Raw genomic sequence first — 21,705 nt, forward strand, 5'->3', positions numbered from 1 at the left:
TGCAAAAATGAAACTACAATTTTAGCTTCTCCATTCTAACCATAGGCGTAGTGTATTTTTGTGTGTTTCACTTTTGTATAATTTTATTTCAGTTCCAGTAACAAGCAGATAATTACAAAATTTTTATTTCATAAAAATGTACTTTATTTGAAGGTTGGTAAATTAAAACTCATCTTCGAAAATCTGGCCTTCCCCCTGCTCTAGCAAAGAGATATTAGGGTACTTAGCAAATGTGCAGAAAATGAGAGTAAGCAAGTGCTCTGACATCTTAAATTGCATTTTTTTTTTTGAAGTAAGTCCAGTATATATATATATATTTTAAAATTTTATTTATTTATTTATGGCTGTGTTGGGTCTTCGTTTCTGTGCGAGGGCTTTCTCTAGTTGAGGCAAGTGGGGTCCACTCTTCATCGCGGTGCGCGGGCCTCTCACTATCGCGGCCTCTCTTGTTGCGGAGCACAGGCTCCAGACGCGCAGGCTCAGTAATTGTGGCTCACGGACTATAGTAGTTCCGCGGCATGTAGGATCTTCCCAGACCAGGGCTCGAACCCGTGTGCCCCGCATTGGCAGGCAGATTCTCAACCACTGCGCCACCAGGGAAGCCCTTAAATTGCATTGTTAATTTTTGTGAGAATGACTCTAGGCATCAGAGCAATTCCTGTACTTCATTTTATGATATTGCCATTGATGCTCACCTGTTGCAATGAGAGAATGATTTTTAAAATCTAAATATTCAGAATATTCTGTTAGCCATTCTGTTAGCTCAATCATGGTTCTTCCTAATGTACAGGTAAAAACACTGAGGAACAGAAACCATTGAAGGAACTTATGGGGATCAAGCATGCGTACTGAGATTTTTTTCAGAGTGAAAGGAGGAGTGAAGGGAGGCGACTGGGTTAATGAGTAACATGATTCCATTCCCCAGGGAGAACCTTGGCTTGCTGCCAAATCTGCTTTCTGGCAGGAAAAGGGACCCACTTCATCAGGGTCTTTGACAAGCATTTTTCTCTGTGTTTGGATTTTTGGCGACATCACTGCTTAGGGAAAAATCAGTTCTTTTAAATAGTTATTACTTCTAATAAGAAAAGACTTAAAGTGGAATTTGCATTGTGAGTAAAATAAGAATCATCAAATTCTAAAACTGTTTGGTGAGGGAACCCTGACATTGTCACAAGGTAAGGAAACTTGATTTAGGATTAGAGCTTGAATATCTGTAGAAACTGAGAAGCCATTCCTTTTGTTGTTGTTAACATTTGAAATTGAGGTATATTTTTTATTTTATTTTATTTTATTTTATTTTAATTTATGGCTGTGTTGGGTCTTTGTTTCTGTGCGAGGGCTTTCTCCAGTTGCGGCAAGTGGGGGCCACTCTTCATCGCGGTGCGCGGGCCTCTCACTATCGCGGCCCCTCCCATTGCAGAGCACAGGCTCCAGACGCGCAGGCTCAGTAGTTGTGGCTCACGGGCTTAGTCGCTCCGCGACATGTGGGATCTTCCCAGACCAGGGCTCGAACCCGTGTCCCCTGCATTGGCAGGCAGATTCTCAACCACTGCGCCACCAGGGAAGCCCCTGAGGTATATTTTTTTAACTACTACTTTTTAATATTATCAGCCTGATCATTATTTTGGCCAGATCTTTTGAGGTGGCAAAGTAAAAAACACAGAGTATCCCTAAATTTTGGTATTAAGAAAGAGATCAAAGGAACATAGATTTTTTTTTTTACATTAATTTTTATTGGAGTATAGTTGCTTTACAAGGTTGTGTTAGTTTCTTGCTGTACAGCAAAGCGAATCAGTCATACGTATACATATATACACTCGTTTTTAGATTTCCTTCCCATTTAGGTCACCACAGAGCACTGAGTAGAGTTCCCCGTGCTATATAGTAGGTTCTCATTAGTTATCTATTTTGTACATGGTAGTGTATGTATGTCAGTCCCAATCTCCCGGTCATCCCATCCCCCTCTTTCCCCCTTGGTAACCGTAAGTTTGGAACATAGATGTTTGAAGATAAAAATTAACATTTTATTTTATAATGTCTTGATTTTTCTTTTTTTAAGTAAAAACTGGCAAATGTGAATTAAGTTCGAAATGCATCACAGTGACTTACTAAGCTAACATTTTCCAAAGTATGTTCATTCTGACGTTCTGCAAGATGCTCTGAGACTAAAGGGAAATCCATTAGAAAATGTCATATACCATATCCTTCTTTTGGAGTTTCATACATGTTAACATATTAAAAACATAAAGAAATTCTGCAACAAAGAAGTATATTGGACTTTGTTTAACTCTATAGTTTCCAAACTTGACTGCAGGACCTTTTGTTTTGGAACTAGTGTTTTACAGCACACACTTAGGACAACACTGTACCAAGTAATTAAAAACATAATTAGACTTTGAAACCATATATATTCTTCATTTATTGTTTCTAGTTAAAGTTCACTGAAGCTCCTGGAAGACAGATGGATACTATTAGGCCTATTCTAAAACTACATACAGTGTGATAAAGAATGATTGTAAGGCCATGATCTGAGTCAACAGGCCTAAGAGGCCTAAAGAAACATTTCGGTATTTTGACTGAACCAGAACCCTTTCCTTGGTAAAGTAAAAGTATCTTTCAAAAATTAAATAAAGAAATCAAGTCATCCACCGCATATGCTGGAGTCTTAATATTAATTCCTGCTAGCAGTTAGCTGTGATGGCATTAAGCTATTCTAAGCCCCTTCTAAAAGTGATGGCCTTTGCTTTGGTCTTACAGAAGGCAATCTTGCCTGCTAATTTCCTTCCAGTGGTTTAACTTTTGACAGGCCAGGCGAAGAAATAGCAAACACGTGACTTAACAAGCACAATATCATCATTAAGAGATTCGGTTCTCTCTTTTTTTGCCCCTCTTCTTTAATTTTCACATGTCTGATTATTTCAATTTAGGAAAATCTGATTTAAAACAATTCACACTTAAAATTCAGAGACATCGCCTGGTGATTGTTTGCATCACTTAGAATGATTATTTGCTTAGAAAAAGTGCCTCTCTGTAGGGCATCTTCCCCTATGCCTGTGAAGGACAGGTTAAACTTTGAAAATCACGTCACTGTGTAATTTGTTAGGCACAGGTTTATTGTAGAATGTAAGGCACACCTGTGTTTTTCTTCAGTTTATTTCACTTCCCTCATGCTCAGTTTTGAAGCTTTACAGATATTATCACTAATCAGTTCTTTAGTATTATGGTTTATGCCTCCAAGGTGCAGTTATACCTACCAATACTATTCACAGTTTCATTCTCATGTGATAGCTACTTTTCACGAGGAAACGTCTTCTCTTGTACATTGCAAGTCTCCAGAAGGCAGTGGTCATGCACCCACCTACACTTTCCATTACTCGTCAGAGATTAGCCGAGGTCTGCTCCGTACAACTGCTTCTCAGCCAACTCTGTTGATTACCAGTGATACTGAATCAGAAAATGTATTGCCTCCCATGAGCTAAAGAACATCAGATCAGGTCAGATCTCCCTGGATGTCTGTGGAGAATGTACTCCCACACAAATCTAAAAATTTAACAATCAGCTCTCCAAAGCCAGCACGATCGGTTCCGGCACACCATTGTAGGAGCTGTCTTCGAAAATGAGTTTGAAAACTTACCGTGGAACAGTACAAAGGGAGTGATTGATAAAGATTTGCTAAACTTGATCCTGGGGTCATAGAAAGCATTCTCGACAGAATATGCCAGCAACCTAGTTCTTGATAGGGAAGTAAGTAGAAGCACATGTAACCTCTATGAAGTAATACCTCTACTTCTAGAGAGGAAGGGAACGCACAAACCACCCCTACATGCCCCCCGCCCGCCCATCCCGCTCTACTACACTCCCAGGTGAGAGGATTGCCTTACCTGACTTCCTGTAGGGAAATGAAGAGTAAGGGAAAACATGCTTCAACAACTTCAATGTTTTCAGTTTTACCTTAGGGAGTCATTCCTCCTGATCAAAATCATGAATTTATTGTACAGGTTGAAGGCGACCAGCTGCCTCCGGGGCATACAGTCAGTCAGTATGAGACGTGTAAGATCAGGACCATAAAAGCTGGCACGTTGGAGAAGCTCGTGGAGAACCTGCTGACGGCTTTTGGGGACAATGACTTTACCTACATCAGCATCTTCCTGTCAACGTACAGAGGCTTTGCCTCCACTAAAGAAGTGCTGGAGCTGCTGCTGGACAGGTAAGAACCTGAAGGGGTGTGAGAGGCGACAGAAAGGTCAGGCTGTTTGCAGAGCGAAGGCATGAGGTTCTGAATCGCCTGCACTTGGTATGCTGAGAGAGAGACGCGTGAGGAAGGGTTACCTGGAAGGAAGGACCTTTGGCACAAAGGGCATGGAGATGATTCAGGAGCTTCTTCACGGTCCATTTCACGGTAAAAATATCTCACAAAAACATCTATAAAAGAGTTAGGGGTACCTATCATAAAGGTAGATTCAATTGTTTATAGATTTCAGTTATCATTTGCCACTCTAAAAATTTCTCCATATTTTCATAATTTTCTAAATTAGTCAGTTAACCAGGAATCTTATTGGGTTGTTGTGAGAATTAAAAGTGCTAAATGTACTATTAACAGTCACCATGTATTGGCTGCTTTACGGGTATGCACAGACATATCGTCCTTGATCTATGTTGTTAAGTCATATGTTACGTAGAATAAATAGAGCAGTGTACATTATAATTCACACGTTGATAATTGATAGCTGTATTTCCCCCCATGATTTTTGTTTTATTTATATAATTAAGCTTGATCTTTTAAAAATTATTATTAAATTGACTTGGTATTGGGAAGAAGAAAACTGTCAGCTAAACGGTTGCTTTAGAATCATGAGCGCCCTCATCCACATCCTTGTATTCTGGGGTTTCCTGCATAAGGAAGGAAGGAAAGAAGGAAGATAGGGTGTTCTGTTTGACTTAGTGAATATTGATTTTTAACTAGATTTTTTAAATTTTGAAAGTAATAGATGCTCGTGTTAAAAATTCTTATACCATAGAAGGGTATAAAAAGAAACATTAATGTTTTCTCATATTACTACTTTTTCCTAAGTAACATTTATTAGGTTTTTTAAAATACGTGGAAGTAGGAAGAAAAAAAAATAAACAGACACAGACTGTAACCTAATTAGGCAGATAACACATATTAACATTTTAAAAATAGAAGTAATCCATGTATATAAAGTTCAAACAATTCAGAAAATTATGAAAAAAAAGTAAGAAATTAAAAGAAAAAAATTTCTATTTCCCCAAGTCCCATTTCCAGTCCCATTCTTCCTGAATAATAACTGTAAATTATTCCTTCTGTATTATTCCCAAGTTTTTCTGGGTGTATATAAATGTGTGCTTATATATTTTAATTTATGTATAATATTTATCATATATATTTACGATATAAATAGAATCATAGTACACAGCGTGTTCTGCACCTTGCTTTTTTCGCTTATCTTTATCTTGGAGATTTTTTTACTCAGTAAGTTCTTCAACATATATAAAGGGCTTAGAACAGCGGCTGGCATAGTGAAAGCTCAAGAAATGTAAGTTATTGTTATTTTAAAGTCAGCACATGTAGATAGATTTACTATATTCTTTTTAGTGGCTTTACAGTACTTATTGAATGGAATATTCTATGGATGGACAGTTAAGCTCTCTCCAGTTTAATTTGTTTTTAAACTTTTAAACAATGCTGCAAAGAGTGTCTTTGAGTATATATTTTCTAAGTATTTGTTTGAGGACTCTATAGGATAATTTCATAGAAGAGCAACTGATGGGTCAAAACATACAAGCATTTTAAAATGTGAAAGATGTTGCTAGACTGCCCTCCAGAAAGTTGTACCAACCACTCTCCTGTGCATAGGAAATGAGAGTGTCCCTTTGCTTTCCCTACACTCTTGCCAGCTGTATTTTCATGTCTACAATGGAAACCATCTCTGCTATCATCTGTCCATTGAAAAGTAGCTCATTGTTTTTATATTTATGTTTCTTACATTTATGAGTGAGGTATAGCATGTTTTAAAATACTTATTGGTCATTTGTGTTTTTTGTGAACTCTCTGTTCATACCCTTATTTTTAGTTTGGACTATTGTTATCTAATTGTTGATCATCTAATTGTAACTCTTTGTATATTATCAAAATTAGGTTTTTTTGCCTATCATATGTTGGAAATATTTTTTTTCTAATTTGTCCCTTAGTTTTAAAAGTTGTTTACAAATATTCTTTTTTATGAAGACAATAAAAATCCTTTTTATGCAGTCATGTTTATCAGTCTTAAGAAAGGCCTTTAATAATCTAATTCTGTTACGATGTGAATAAGGTTGTTGATAACAGTGAGTTTTTCTCAAGATATTTTCCTCATAGATGCATATAGAGTGAAATCGTTTGGACCAATGGTTATTGATATGTTCATATTCAGGAACATTCACAAAATGTCTATACTTTATTATGCAGTGATCCAGTTAAGATAACTCTGGCCTTCGACATAGGTGGGAAGTTCCGTAGTTTTTTTTTTCACATAGCAGTACTTAAAATATTAAGCCTGGAGTATAAACCTGTGGGATTAGTGAGTCATTTCTTTCATAGTTTGTTTGCTTGTATAGTACCTCACACCTATAAATAGAACCTGAAGAATTATATGAATTTTCTTTCCACTGTTTCATATTTATAAAAAGGATGCAGTTTGCTAACTGTTGGCAGGCGGTATGAGGAAATAGGTCAACACATCAAAAACTCCTACAAGTTTTCTTTGGAATTGGTAACCTCTTCTGCTTATGGGGTAACTCCATTGATAATAGGCCACAGATGTCCATAGTCAGTAAAAGAGTACATGTGAATTCCAGCTGCTCATCATAAATAGTGGGCATACACACAGGAACTAGAGTGTTTAGTCTGTGGCTCGTGTACATCCAGCTTTTATTTGATGATTTTAAAAAATCGGTTTGTTCTCCTATCACGGTGGGTAGACATTTTTGGATTGTTAAAATATTACTAGATGACAATTGTTAAATAACAGAATCAACATGAATTCAAATTACATTTAATTCAAACAATCATTTAAGGTATAACTGAATGAAGAGTTAAGATATATCTTGAACTGTTTAGGTAGGCCAAGGCTTGACCTTGAATTTAATCTCATAGTCAGATCCTTTGATTCTGACATGAGTGGAATCAACACGTACTGAATGTCTATAAAATACCCAGTGCTCTGCAAGACACCATATGGACGAAGCAGAAATTTGAGACTTGGTAAGTTCTCACCCTTGTGATGAATTTACTGTGAAGCTGCTGGTATTTAACCTCCAGGGGCCCTCACTTTCAGTACACTCTACGTAATTTACATTCATAATTTTATATTATTTTTCTTAGAGAGGACCCCTCAGATTATATATGCTGGCCCCGCAAAACATGGATCCACCCTGACAACTTAATATTTTACTGCAAAAGATAATTACATGCAGAAAACAAGTAGACAACTACTTAAAATGGTGTAATAGTGAAACTCTGACATGTTCTACAGAAGTTCAGAGAAATAAATCCCACTTATTTTGCTTCCTCTGCAGAAATTTGGATTTGTCCATATATGTACAAACTTCATTATAAATATTTCTTCCTCATTCCATTTCCTACTCACTCTTATATCCTATGGCCAAATGTTAATCTTTGATTTTAACCAAAATGCAGATTCTGTGAAACACTGGGTTCTTAAATTGGTTGTTGGGGGTTTTTAATGTCTGTAATTGGGAGGTAAGCAGTAAAGCTGCATGAACTTGCCTTTTCTGAAAATAAGCTAGATACTCTATTTTATTTTTAGTAAATTGTGATAGACTTGTTTTTGGGTCTCTGGTGTTCTGATGTGATCTTTAAAATGATTTCTCTTGGATTCTTAATAGTAGATTACTTATCCTTTGTGAAATTAACACCAAGAAGTTATTACGGGATGTGCTAATCCTAACCAGTCATGAATGAATTGAAGGCAGATGCTGTGGCATTTATTTCCCTCCAGAGAAAAGTATATTTGAAATCAAGCTTTGATTTTTCTTAAGTCTTCCAATCGTGTGGCTTTTCTCATATGGAGCTGTTTGCTTTCTGTGATTTAAAAATATTTTTAATAGTTCTTTTCATTTTACTAATATGAGCCTTTGTGATGACCAGTGGACAGTGGTTTGAAGTCATATATGGCTAATTCCTTGTGTTTGCTTTATCCCTTACTTGGGGGTGATCAGCAGTGAACAAGAAATCCTGTTTTCTGTGCTTCTCACTGTGGCTCAGAGTTAATTCTAGGGCTCATTGGCTTCCTTTTAACCTAAGAGAAAGTTTGAGTTGTGGTTTAGCTGTGTTGGGGCTTTGAGATTTTATTTTTTCTAACTTTAAACATACATTTCACTTAAAAATATATTCTTCCCACCATACCATTAAAAAAAAAAAAAAAAGTGAGGAAATTGGATACCACTGAAAATACCCAACCTCAAATGTAGGGAGAAACCTACTTCAGCTAGTGAACCTCACTGAGAACCATGAAGTGTCTATACAAATATCTACATTTTTCTTCAGATAGCTGTCACGTAAGCTACTTTTGGGCTCTTTCTTGGTCATTCTCTCTTCCTCTGGGATCAGGAATGAGCAGAACTGCCAAGGACAAACGTAATGGGGTGAACTAAATCTCTAGAAACTTTTGCTAAGCCGCTAATGGCACTCAGGTCACAGTTTGGAAAGGACTGAGTAATAATCTGAATTGCCCCTTCATTTTGAGTGAATTCTCCCAGTGGAGGACTTTTAGAGAATAAAGGTTGAAGCCATCCCATAAACACTATGCTTTTAAGACCAATCTGACTTGAATTTGCTTGCTTTAGGTCGTAGGGAGGAGACTGATTCAGTGGGTCTTTGAACTTATTTCTTATTCCCATGTTTGATTGCCATGCATTTTCACAGACTTTTATCTTATTTAGTTCATTTATCATTACCTGCATGTTTACAGATAAGAAAATTGAGGCTCAGAAACATTCAGTCAGTAAGAGGCAGAGTTGGAATTAAAACCTATCTCTTTCCGACTTGGAAGCTCTTTTCAAGCACACCAAATCACCTCCCATGTAATTTAAAGTGTCATTTAAGGGACTTCTCTGGTGGTCCAATGGCTAAGACTCCGCGCTCCCAATGCAGGGGGCCTGGGTTCGATCCCTGGTCAGGGAACTAGATTCCAGATGCAGCTAAGAGTTCGTATGCGGCAACTAAACATCCCGCATTCCACAATGAAGATCCCACGTGCTGCAGCTGAGACCCGGCGTAGCCAAATAAATAAATATTCTTTAAAAAGTCATTTAAAAATGTTACGTTTTTTAAAAAGTTAATTAATTAAAGAGAGCATGGGCTCTAGGCACGCGGGCTTCGGTAGTTGTGGCACACGGGCTCAGTAGTTGTGGCTCGTGGGCTCTAGAGCGCAGGCTCAGTAGTTGTGGCGCACGGGCTTAGTTGCTCTGCGGCATGTGGGATCTTCCTGGACCAGGGCTTGAACCCGTGTCCCCTGCATTGGCAGGTGGATTCTTAACCACTACGCCACCAGAGAAGTCCCCATGTTAGTGTTATTTTTAAAGAAAGCGATGATTTGGGTATCCCACTCAGCTATCCTTTTCTCTATTACCTCAATTGATTTTCCTTGGAAACTGGATTTCCTGAGGAATACTCCCTTCACACAGTAGTGAGCAAGTCATTTGAACATCAGTGCTCCTATTCATCCATCCATTGAAATGATATTTACCAGGTGTTTAATATCTACCATGTTTTGTGCAAGGTGCTGTGCATATAATGGTAAACAGACAGGTCATGACTCCTGCCCTCTTCATGCTTAATGGCTGAGAGTAACATTAAATAAGTATACAAACAAATGTGTGTAACTAAAATCGATACAATCCTTGGGAGGTAAGAGCTAGGTTCTATGACAGAGACAATAAGAGAGGATTGTGTGGGGGAGGAGGATATTATCAAAACAAAACTGGATGTTGGCCAGTGATATTAGATGGTTAGATAGGTCATGGACCATCAAGGTCCCTGCTGGGTCCATGTGTCTGGAGTGTTTCTGTTTGTTTGATGTACTCAGACCAAATCCCCTGACCTGAGTGTACTACTTCCCAAAGAGAACTCTTCTTGGAGGGTAGGGAGATAGCAAGTGAAGAAGCCTGGGAGGATTTATGCAGATATATTACCACTATGGGGATAGTAATCTTAAATCCATATTTTATGACACCTGGAGTAGTAACAGCTTCATGTGCAAAAGCTGATGCACCACCAATAACCAGCAAGAATGGAGCTGCCCTTGCCAGTGAAGCCAGTTCCTCCACAGCATAGAGAAAGCAATCAAATATAAAACTTGAAAACATTTTATTTATTTCCATAGATTTTGTCATAAGTGCCGAATATGCTTCCCCTTCCTTTCAGAGTCTGAAGATATTTTATGGGAAAAGCAGTTTTCCTGCCTTTCTTTTAGTCATGAGATTTATGCCTGAGGTATAGTGATGGTTTAGAGCATGGGCTTGGGCGTCAGAAGATGAATTTGATTCCGGTTTTGCAGTTCTTACTTGCTCTGCGGCATTGGGCAGGTTGCTTTATCTTACTAGCTTCATTTCCTTATCTATAAAATGAGTGAAAAATAACCCTAAGTTATAGGGCTATTATGAGGGTTAAGCTTGATAATATAAAATTCTTAGTATAGTGGCTGGCAAATATTAAGTGCTTAAGAGATTATCATTACCTTGTTTTCCTTTCTTCGTGGCACTTATCACTATTTGAAAGTACCTTTCTTATTTTTTTTAATAGAAAATTTTAAAAAATATTTATTTATTTATTTATTTATTGGCTGTGTCGGGTCTTAGTTGCGGCACAAGGGATCTTCATAGCAGCATGTGGGCTTCTCTCTAGTTGCAGTGCACTGGCTTCTCTCTAGTTGTGGCACGTGGGCTTAGTTGCCCCACAGCATGTGGGATCTTAGCTCCCTGATCAGGGCTCGAACCAACGTCCTCTGTATTGCAAGACGGATTCTTAACCACTGGACCACTAGGAAAATCCCTGAAAGTACCTTTCTTGTTTATCTTATTTCCTGATAGCTGCCCCTATGCAGAGACCATGTCTGTTTATTTCACTGCCGTACCCTTAGAGAGGAACGGTATCTGGCAGTAGATGCTTAGGAACTATTTGTCTAACAAATAAATAATCACTGTTATTCATGCCTATTATGAGCAGATGCATTGGAAGATACAACAGTGAACATTACCCAGCCTCTGCCTACATTTAGTGGGAGAGACAAATAAATCTATAGACTCATACCGTTACTGTCAAGGCAGTGAGGGCTCAATGTGTGTTTTAAAAAAAATAGACTGTTTTCAGAATTACCATATGATCAGGCAATCCCACTCCTGGGCATATACCCTGACAAAACTATAATTCAAAAAGATACATGCACCCCTATGTTCATAGCAGCACCATTCACAATAGCTAAAACATGAAAACAGCCTAAATGTCCAACAGATGAATGGATAAAAAAAAAATTGTGGTACATATATACAATGGAATACTACTCAGCCATAAAAAAGAATGAAATAATGCCATTTGCAGCAACATGGATGCTAGAGATTATCATACTAAGTGAAGTAAGTCAGAAAGAGAAAGACAAATGCCATATGATATCACTTATATGTGGAATCTAAAATATGGCACAAATGAACCTGTCTACAAAACAGAAACAGACTCACAGACATAGAGATCAGACTTGTGGTTTCTGGGGGCGGGGAGGGAGAGGGATGGACTGGGAATTTGGAGTTGGTAGATGCAAACTATTACATTTAGAATGGATAAATGACAAGGTCCTACTGTATAGCACAGGGAAATATATCCAATCTCCTGGGATAAACCATAATGGAAAAGAATATTAAAAAAAGAATGTATGTATGTGTAAAACTGAATCACTTTGCTATACAGCAGAGATTGGCATAACATTGTAAATCAACTATACTTCAATAAAAAAATAGACTATTTTTTAGAGAAGTTTTAGGTTCACAACAAAATTAAGTGGAAAGTACAGAGACTTCCCATATAACTCCTGCACCCAATCATGCCCCCACTATCAACATTCCCCCACCAGAATAGTACACTTATTATAATCATTGACACATTATTATCACCCAAAGTCCATAGTTTACATTAGGATTCACTCGTGGTGTTGTACATTCTATGGGTTTGGACAAATGTATAATGACATGTGTCCATCATCATAGTATCATACAGAATAGTTTTGCTTCACTAAAAATCCTCTGTGCTCTGCCTCTGCATCCCTCCCTACCCTACCCCAGTCCCTGTCAATCACTGATACTTTTACTGTCTCTATAGTTTTGCCTTTTCCAGAATGTTTTATTGTTGGAATCATACAGTATGTAGCCTTTTCAGAATGGCTTCTTTCACTTAGTAACATGCAATTAAGGGTCCTTCATGTTTTTTCAAAGCTTGATAGCTCATTTCTTTTTAGTGCTGAATAACATTCCATTGTCTGAATGGACCATAGTTTATTGACCCACTCACCTACTGAAGAACATCTTGGTTATGTCCAAGTTTTGGCAGTTATGAATAAAGGTGCTGTAAACATCCATGTGCAGGTTTTTGTGTAGACATAAATTTTCAGCTCTTTTGGGTAAATACCAAGGAGCAAGAATTTTGGATCATACGGGAAAAGTATGTTTAGTTTTGTAAGAAATTGTTAAACTTTCTTCCAAAGTGGCTGTACCATTTTGTTTTCCCACTAGCAGTGAACGAGAGTTCCTGTTGCTCCACATGCTTGTGAGCATTCGGTATTGTCAGTGTTTTGGATTTTTGGCTATTCTGGTTCTTTTGCCTCTCCGTATATACTTTAGAATCAGTTTGTCAAAATCCACAGAATAACTTGCTGGGATTTTGATTGTGATTGCATTGAATCTATAGATCGAGTTGGGAAGAACTGACTTGACAGTATTGAGTCTTCCTATCTGTGAACATGGAGTCTCTCTCCCTTTATTTAGTTCTTCTTTGATATCTTTCATCAGAGTTTTGTAGTTTTCCTTATATAGATCTTGTGTGTGTGTGTGTATATATATATATATATATATATATATATTCTAGATTTATACCTAAGTATTTTAATTTGAGGGGGAGGGTGCTGATGTAAAGGGTAATATTTTTTTAAAAAAATTTTTATTGGGGTATAGTTGATTTACAGTATTGTGTTAGTTTCAGGTGTACAGCAAAGTGAGTCAGTTATACATATACATATATCCACTCTTTTTTAGATTCTTTTCCCATATAGGCCATTACAGAGTATTGAGTAGATTTCCCTATGCTATACAGTAGGTCCTAATTAGTTATCTATTTTATATATATAGTAGTGTGTATGTGTCAATCCCAGTCTTCCAATTTATCCCTCCCCCGCCCCCCCGTAACCATAAGTTTCTTTTCTTTTTTTCAACATGTGGGGTTTTTTTGTGTTTTTTTGTTTTTTGTTTTTTTTTCTTTTTAATTTAATTAATTAATTTATTTATTTATGGCTGTGTTGGATCTTCGTTTCTGTGCGAGGGCTTTCTCTAGTTGCGGCAAGCGGGGGCCGCTCTTCATCGCGGTGCACGGGCCTCTCACTATCACGGGCTCTCTTGTTGCGGAGCACAGGCTCCAGACGCGCAGGCTCAGTAATTGTGGCTCACGGGCCCAGTTGCTCCGCGGCATGTGGGATCCTCCCAGACCAGGACTCGAACCCGTGTCCCCTGCACTGGCAGGCAGATTCTCAACCACTGTGCCACCGGGGAAGCCCCCATAAGTTTATTTTCTACATCTGTAACTCTATTTCTGTTTTGTAAATAAGTTCATTTGTAGCCTTTTTTTTTTTTTTAGATTCCACATACAAGTGATATCATATGATATTTGTCTTTCTCTGTCTGACTTACTTCACTCAGTATGATAATCTCTAGGTAGACCTGTGTTGCTGCAAATGAAGGGTAATATGTTTTTAATTTCAAATTCCACTTGTTTATTGCTGGTATATAGGAAAGTGATGGACTTTTGCATGTTAACCTTGTATTCTGCAATCTTGCATACTAGTTCCAAAAGCTTTTGGTTGATTCTTTTGGATTTTCTATATAGACAATCATGTCATCTGTTATCTCTTCCTTCCCAGTCTATTGATATATACCTTTTATTTCCTTTTCTTTTCTCTTTGCATCAGCACAGACTTCCTGTGCAATGTTTAAAAGCAGTGTGAGAGGGGACATCCTTGCTTAGTGGGAAAGCTTTGCATTTCTCAGTGCTAAGTATGATGTTAGCTATATTTATGTAGATGTTATTTATCAAGTCGAGGAAATTTCTTACTATTCCTAGTCTGCTGAGAGTTTTATCATGAATGGATGTTGGATTTGGTCATATGCTGTTTCTCATCTACTGATATGATCATGTAATTTTTCTTCTTTAGCCTGTTGATGTGGTGGATTACATTAACTGGTTTTCAAATGTTGAACCAGCTTTGCATACTTGGAATAAATCCCTCTTGGTTGTGCCTTGTTTGATTCAGTTTGCTAATATTTTAAGGATTGTTGCATCTGTGTTCATGAGAGATCTTGGTCCATAGTTTTCTTTTCTTATAATGTCTTTGCCTGGTTTCGGTATTAGGGTAAAGCTGGCCTCATAGAATGAGTTATGTAGCAGTCCCTCTGATCCTGTCTTCTGAAAGAGATTGTAGAGAATTGGTAAAGTTTCTTTATTAAATGTTTGGAAGAATTCATCAGCGAACCCCATCTGGATATGGTGCTTTCTGTTTTGGAAGGTTATTGATTATTGGTTAAATTTCTGTAATAACACAGGTCTATTCTGATTGTCTATTTCTTCTTGTGTGAGTTTTATGTAGATATGAATTTCTGACCTATATCACTTTCCTACTCCTTGAAGAATTTCTTTTAACATTTCTTGCAAGGCAGACCTACTGGCAACAAATTCCCTCAGTTTTTGGTTGAGAAAGTCTTTCTTTCTCTTTCACTTTTAAAGAGTAATTTTGCAGAGTAAAGAATTCTAGGCTGGTATTTTTTTTTCCTCTCAACACTTTAAATATTTCTTTTCTTGCTTTCTGAGGAGATGACATATATAATTCTTAGCTTTGCTCCTTTTTAGTTAAAGTTAAGGTTTGTTTTTTGCTCTGGCTTCTTTCAAGATTTTTTATTTATCTTTGATTTTCTGAAGTTTGAATATGTAGTGTTTTTGTCATTTATCCTGCTTGGTGTTCTTTGAGCTTCCTGGATCTGTGTTTTGTGTCTGATGTTAATTTGGGGGAAGTTCTCAGTCATTATTCCTTCAAATATTGCTTCTATTCCATTCTCTTTCTTCTCCTTCTAGTATTCCCATTACACATATGTTATGCCTTTTATAGTTGTCCCATGGTACTTGGTATTCTGTTCTGGTTTTTTCTTTTCTTTTCTTTTCTTTTTTTTTTTGGTTTATTTGTTTGTTTGCTTGCTTTTCAGTTTTAGAACTCTTTTCTTATCCTCAAGCTCAGAGATTCTTTCTTCAGCCATGCCCAACCTATTAATGAGCCCCTAAAAGGCATTCTTCATTTCTGTTACAGTGTTTTTGATCTCTAACATTTCTTTTTGATTCTTCCTTAGAATGTTCATCTCTTTGCTTATATTATCCATCTGTTCTTATATGTTGTCTACTTTTCCGATTAAATTTCTTAGCGTGTTAATCATGGTTTTTATAAATTTCTGGTCTGTTAATTCTACCATTCCTGCTATATCTGACTCTTGTTCTGATGTTTGTTCGGTCTCTTCAAAATGTGCCTTTTTGCCTTTTAGCATGCCTTGTAATTTTTGAATAAAAGGTGGATATGATGTACCAGGTGGAAGGAAATGGCATTCAGCAATGTAGCTGTAATGTACGGGGGTGGGGGACAGGAAGGCATCCTGTAGTCCTGTGATTAGCTTTTAGTCTTCTGGTGAGCCTGTGCCTTTGGACTGGGAACTTCACCAGTGCTTCTCTGTTGTTTTTATTTCCTCCCTTAGGGAAAGGGTGACTAGAAGGGCCTGGAGACGGGTATTTCCTTTTCCCCATGTGGAAGGCTAGAGAAGACTAGAGTTAGGTATTTTCCTTACCCACGGTAGGTGAAGCTCTGACAAAGCCCCAGCAGGTTAGACTCTGGTAAAATTTTTTGTCCTGAGGACAGGTGTTGTTAAGAAGAACAGAGTGCTCTAGTGTATTTCAGAATGGTTCCTTTTCCCCTTCCCTTGCTGGAAGCATGAGGAGGTTTTTCCCCCATATTAACTATTATAACCTGGTCAAGTTCCTGGAGGTAAAACTCATAGAAGTGTGGTGCTGTGTCTACGACTGGGTCCCCCTGGAGTTTTTATCCCTCAGACTTGTCCACACTAAGTCTGCAGCAATTCATCAATTATAGTTCAGAATTTGTTTCCCATGGAGATTTCTGCTCTGCTATGTTGTGGTTTTCTGTATCTGTCTGACTGTCTCTTCACTTTTAGTGGGCACGGGTTTGCCTTGTGACCTCACTTCTCTGATGGATCTAAGAAGAGTTGTTGATTTTTCAGTTTGTTCAGCTTTTTACGTGTTGTTAGGATGAAGTGGTGACTTCTAAGCTCCTTACGTGCTAGACTGGAAACTGGAAGTCCTCTTTTGCCCATTTTTTAATCAAGTTGTTCATTTTCTTATTGTTGAGTTTTAAGAGTTTTTGTACATTCTGGATAACAGTTCTTTATCAGTTATGCCTTTTACAAATATTTTCTCCCTGTCTGTGGCTTATCTTATCAGTTTCTCGATTGAATGTGTACTTTAAAGAAACCACCCCCCCCCCCCGCCCCGCCCCGGGAACTGTGAGATGGTTGTAGTGAACCTCCTTTTAAAAGCTCGTAACACAAATCCATTCAGCTCTTAAATGCTTCCTTGGCATAAGAAGCTGGGTAAACATTTTTGAATTGCACACAAAAATGTTCCAAATTACTTTTTGTGAAACCTCACTTAAAAATAATTAAGCTTTAAAAAAAAATTAGTTCTGTAATTAGACTAGGCACTTGCCAAATATTCCTAGATTCATGCTGGCATGCAGTGCTCATTGGATTCACTAACTCCCTTCTCTTTTGGTAGGAGCAGCGTTTCTACTATCTTCCCTTTGTTCTTCCAGGTCCTAAGAGAGGGGGTTATGAGCAGAGAGCACTTTAGGGAGCAGATATTGGAGTCTAACCTACTTAGAGGGCCTCACAGCATCTTATACTAGTGACGACCGTAAGTCACCTCCAGGTGCTTGTCTCTTATAACAGTAACACTTATATTAAATGCTACTATTAAACTCATATTACAATTTTTCTACACTTTTGTCTCTTCTTAGCACTCTAAGTTATGTCTAACTTCTATCACTTACGTAGGAAAGTTTTTCAATACCATGCCATTCTCTTCATTTATTTTAGTAACTTCCCTCCATAACTCTCAACAAAATCAAGTGGAAACAAACAGAGTGGTTGGTTCATCCATTGAATCTTTTGTCCCACCGTGCATGAAAAAGTTGAGATTTATTGGTCAGTTGATCCCAGGATGCTCATCCCATTCATAGAGTGGGAAAGCTTTCAGGAAATCCTAACATTGCTTTGTTTCCTTTTTTAGCTTTAAATACAGACATACTGGATATCCTGACGAGAGTGAGAATTTATTAAAAACATGAAGGCCATTTCTTAAGGTTGTGTTATAGCAGATGAGTTTGACTAGATTTTGTCCAGGTTTGAGTGTTGATGACCACATAGGCAAGAAAACCCTCAGTTTGTATATATGTTATAGGTTTAAAAAAAAAGACAGATTGCTTAAAGGTAAATTGAACTCAGATCTTATTTCCTGTGGCTATTAGGAAGATGAAAGTATTGCTGATAGAAAAGAGGATTATAACAAGGGCTATGAGAAGCTTTGGGTATCGAAATGCTTCTAACATCGAAAAGAACGTTGAAAACTTTTGTAGGGCACATTCTTTGTGAAGGGTCCCATGCTCTTGCTGGCTCATGCTTTACCAGGGGGAGAAAGAGGGTTTATTTCATTAAACTATAGAAGATACAACATTTATAATAATTTACACTCCCAACTGTGGCCGGCAGAATAATGTCCCCCACCCCAAAGATGTCCAGTCTTAATCCCTGGAACCTATGAATATATTGGGTTACATGGCCAAGCAGAATTAAGGTTGCTAATCAGCTGACCTTTTAAATAAGGAAGTTAACTTGGATTATTCAGTTAGGACCAGTGTAATCACCACAAGGGTCCTTAAAAGAGAAAGGTGGAGGCAAAAGAGAGAGTCAGAGAAAAAGATGTGAGGATGGAAACATGATCAGAGAAATACTATGTTGCTGGCTTTGAAGATAGAGGAAGGGGACCCTGAGCCAAGGAATGCAGGCAGCCTCTAGAAGCTAGAAAAGGCAATTAAATGGTTTATCTCCTATAGCAGCGGTCCCTAACCTTTTTGGCACCAGGGACCAGTTTCGTGGAAGACAATTTTTCCACGGACCGGGGTGGGGGCGGGGCAGGGGATGGTTTCAGGATGATTCAAACGCATTACATTTCTTGTACACTTTATTTCTATTACAATTACATTGTAATATATAATGAAATAATTATACAACTCACCATAATGCAGCATCAATGGGAGCCCTGAGCTTGCTTTCCTGCAACTAGATGGTCCCATCTGGAGGTGATGGGAGACAGTGACACCCGAAGGTCCACCTCAGATCATCAGGCATTAGATTCTCATAAGGAACGTGCAACCTAGATCCCTTGTGTGCACAGTTCACAGTAGGGTTCACGCTCCTATGAGAGTCTAATGCCGCCACTGATCTTACAAGAGGCGGAGCTCAGGCAGTAATGCAAGCGATGGGGAGCGGCTGATTTAGCCCAATGAGACTTGTGTTGGACTTCTGACCTACACAACTATAAAATAGTAATTTTGTGTAATTTGTTTGTGGTAATTTGATGCAGCAGTGATAGAAAACGAATATAACATCAACAAAACTTTTGGTCTTGTTAGGGAACAAGGGAAGTTGTTCATAATTTGATAGGAAGCAAGGAATTCTTGTCAGAGAGATTGACTCTAAAAATCTAGTGCTTGTGGGCTTAGAGAAGTTGAAGGTCAAGTGTTCACTCACCTTCACCTTGTTCTGTTCAGGCCCTCATGCCCTGTTCAGCGTGGCCCACACACTCAGCTCTGGAAGCATGGCCTGAAACAAAGGACAGGGCTTAGCCACTACCTACAAGCATTGTTCCTCTTTCTTCCCTGTACCTGTGGCTTTGCTTTGGGTTAGCCAGAAAAGTTTAATTTGGTACTGTTATAGAATTACATCCAACTGTAATCACACGAGGGAAAATGGAAATAAGTTCTCTTCCCTGCTGGGTTGCTTGTCTTTGGTAAATCTTTATTTTTGTCAGAAGGACCCGACTCTCACCCAGCATCGCAGTGGGGATTCTCCATGGGAACATGTGGCTGGACAGCAGAATCTGGATGGTAGTGATGGTTCTGTTAGAATAAACACTAAAAGGTTTTAATAATAATAAAGGACTGAGCCTCAGAGCTTCACCAGGCTAGCTTTCTTTTCTGGAAATGAGAGAAAAATGTTTCTCTCAAGTAGCTCTTTTTTGAAAAAAAAATTTCACTTGGCAAAGGGAGGCAGCGCATGCAGTTATCTTTCTTTTTTAGAAAAGAATACCAAATTGCCCAGCAGGTTTTTAAAAAATGTGCTTATGTTTGGAAACTACAAAGCAAAACTGACAAAAAACCTGAAAGGCAAGGTACATACATTCTGAGTGATTATCGGAAAGTTTTCAATTCACCTTTGATAACCTAAAGCTGTGGTTTTGACCATTTTCTAGCAGTTGGTGTGAGGGGTTGATCACAAACCCCTTTAAGAATCTGCTAAAAACTATGGACCCTCTCTAGCAAAAAAAAAAAACACATCACCAAATGTGGCTTACGGTTTAGGGATTCCCAAACTTCCCTAAGTTCATCCAGGGACCCTAGGTTGTGACTCTCCAGGCAAAGGTTCCCTAGCATGAGTGACAGGACCTTGTAGGTGGCCATTAGGAGTCAGAGGAGGGCACTGCTTCTAGTATATTATGAGTATGGTTCTGAAAAGTAAATTCATTAATTTCATTAAAGTAAATGCAATGGTTTTTTAAAAAAAGAGGTATATCTCTGAAACTTTAAAAGGAAAAGGGGACTGGCTGTTTTTGAGTTAATTTTATTTATTTATTTTTTTAATCACTTTTCTCTTATTTGACGTTTCTTTTTTTTAACCTTTTTTGGAGTGAACTTAGCCCTGGAGAATGACTTCAGGCTCCTAGTCCTGGGAAACATAATTCTTTTGCCTTTGGTCTCTACTGAAGTTGCCAGCAAGTACCAATTTAGATAAATGGATGTTATATTGAGTTTTGTGAGCACAGGAGAGAAAAGTAGTCTCCAAACTGATGGGATACCATGATACTAAATTCATTGTCATTGTATTTGATTTTACCTAGCATTTTTCATAAGATTCTTTTTTTTCTTTTAATTTTTTGGCTGCGTTGGGTCTTTGTTGCTGCACGCAGGCTTTCTCTAATTGCGTTGAGTGGGGGCTATGCTTTGTTGTGGTGCGCGGGCGTAACGCGGTAGCTCCTGTTGTGGAGCACGGGCTCTAGGTGCGTGGGCTTCAGTAGTTGTGGCACGTGGGCTCAGTAGTTGTGGCTCGTGGGCTCTAGAGTGCAGGCTCAGTAGTTGTGGTGCACGGGCTTAGTTGCTCCGCGGCATGTGGGATCTTCCCGGACCAGGGATCGAACCCGTGTCCCCTGCATTAGCAGGCAGATTCTTAACCACTGCACCACCAGTGAAGTCCAAGAAGATTCTTGAAGAGCTCTGCAAGAGCACCTTTTTGTGGTTGGGGAAAACTGAGCCACAGGCTCACACTGACTTGTTAATAATGTATTAATTCATCTTAAACCTAAGGAAAATCCCAACTTGTAGACAGATTCTGTGGTTGTCAGGGTGCTGCCTACTCCCTGCCCCCAGTTGTAACCTGTTTCTTCCGTCGACCTTCCGACCTTTGTTGTATCTGCAGCGGCTGTAGCATGCTAACAAGACAGATTCGCAGCTGATGGTTTAGAATTGTTACCAATTACGGGTGGAAGAAGGAGGCACCAATGAGCCACCAAGCTCTTGGGGGCAGTAAACGGCCAGAGAAGAGAGATGGGTGACAAGGACCTGGAGTGGAAAATAAAAGAAACCTGACAGCAAGGGCATGAAGGCCATCAGACTTGAGAAAAAACTTTAAATGTGAATGAGAAACAAGTTATAGCAAGAGGCACCTTTTCATTTTCTTTCCCTGGCTGAATAGTGACTGTAAAGCCTTTGTCCTTTTCTTGGTCTCCCTTTCAGACAGTTGTAGGTTGGGGCTGGAGGTGAAGATAGTATTGTCAAGGGAAATTTTATAGTGTTTTGAAACCGTCAAGTGGAACAGAAATACTAGGTACTTTGGCTGTTAATGTTCCCTTAACTATCAGGGAGATAGTTAAGGGAACATTAATATTCCTGCTACCATCGTCAATAATATGGAGATAATGTGACGAATTGAAGGGCAAGGAAGGTGGAGGGCCCTTCACAGCAAAGGCCTGGAGGGCAGGACTGAGGCTCC

General features: G+C 38.5%; 1 protein-coding gene across 3 annotated transcripts in view; it reads left to right on the top strand.

The window, feature by feature from the left end:
* Positions 1–21,705, top strand: part of RGL1 (ral guanine nucleotide dissociation stimulator like 1) — a 286,150-nt gene that overhangs the window by 186,711 nt on the left and 77,734 nt on the right. For all 3 annotated transcript variants that reach the window (XM_036863740.1, XM_036863756.1, XM_036863748.1), the window contains one exon: positions 3,999–4,207. In XM_036863740.1, the coding sequence (XP_036719635.1) occupies positions 3,999–4,207 (209 nt within the window). The remainder of the gene's footprint in view (positions 1–3,998; positions 4,208–21,705) is intronic.

The sequence above is a fragment of the Balaenoptera musculus genome, chromosome 1, assembly GCF_009873245.2.
Source record: "Balaenoptera musculus isolate JJ_BM4_2016_0621 chromosome 1, mBalMus1.pri.v3, whole genome shotgun sequence".
NCBI classification, from domain to species: domain Eukaryota; kingdom Metazoa; phylum Chordata; class Mammalia; order Artiodactyla; family Balaenopteridae; genus Balaenoptera; species Balaenoptera musculus.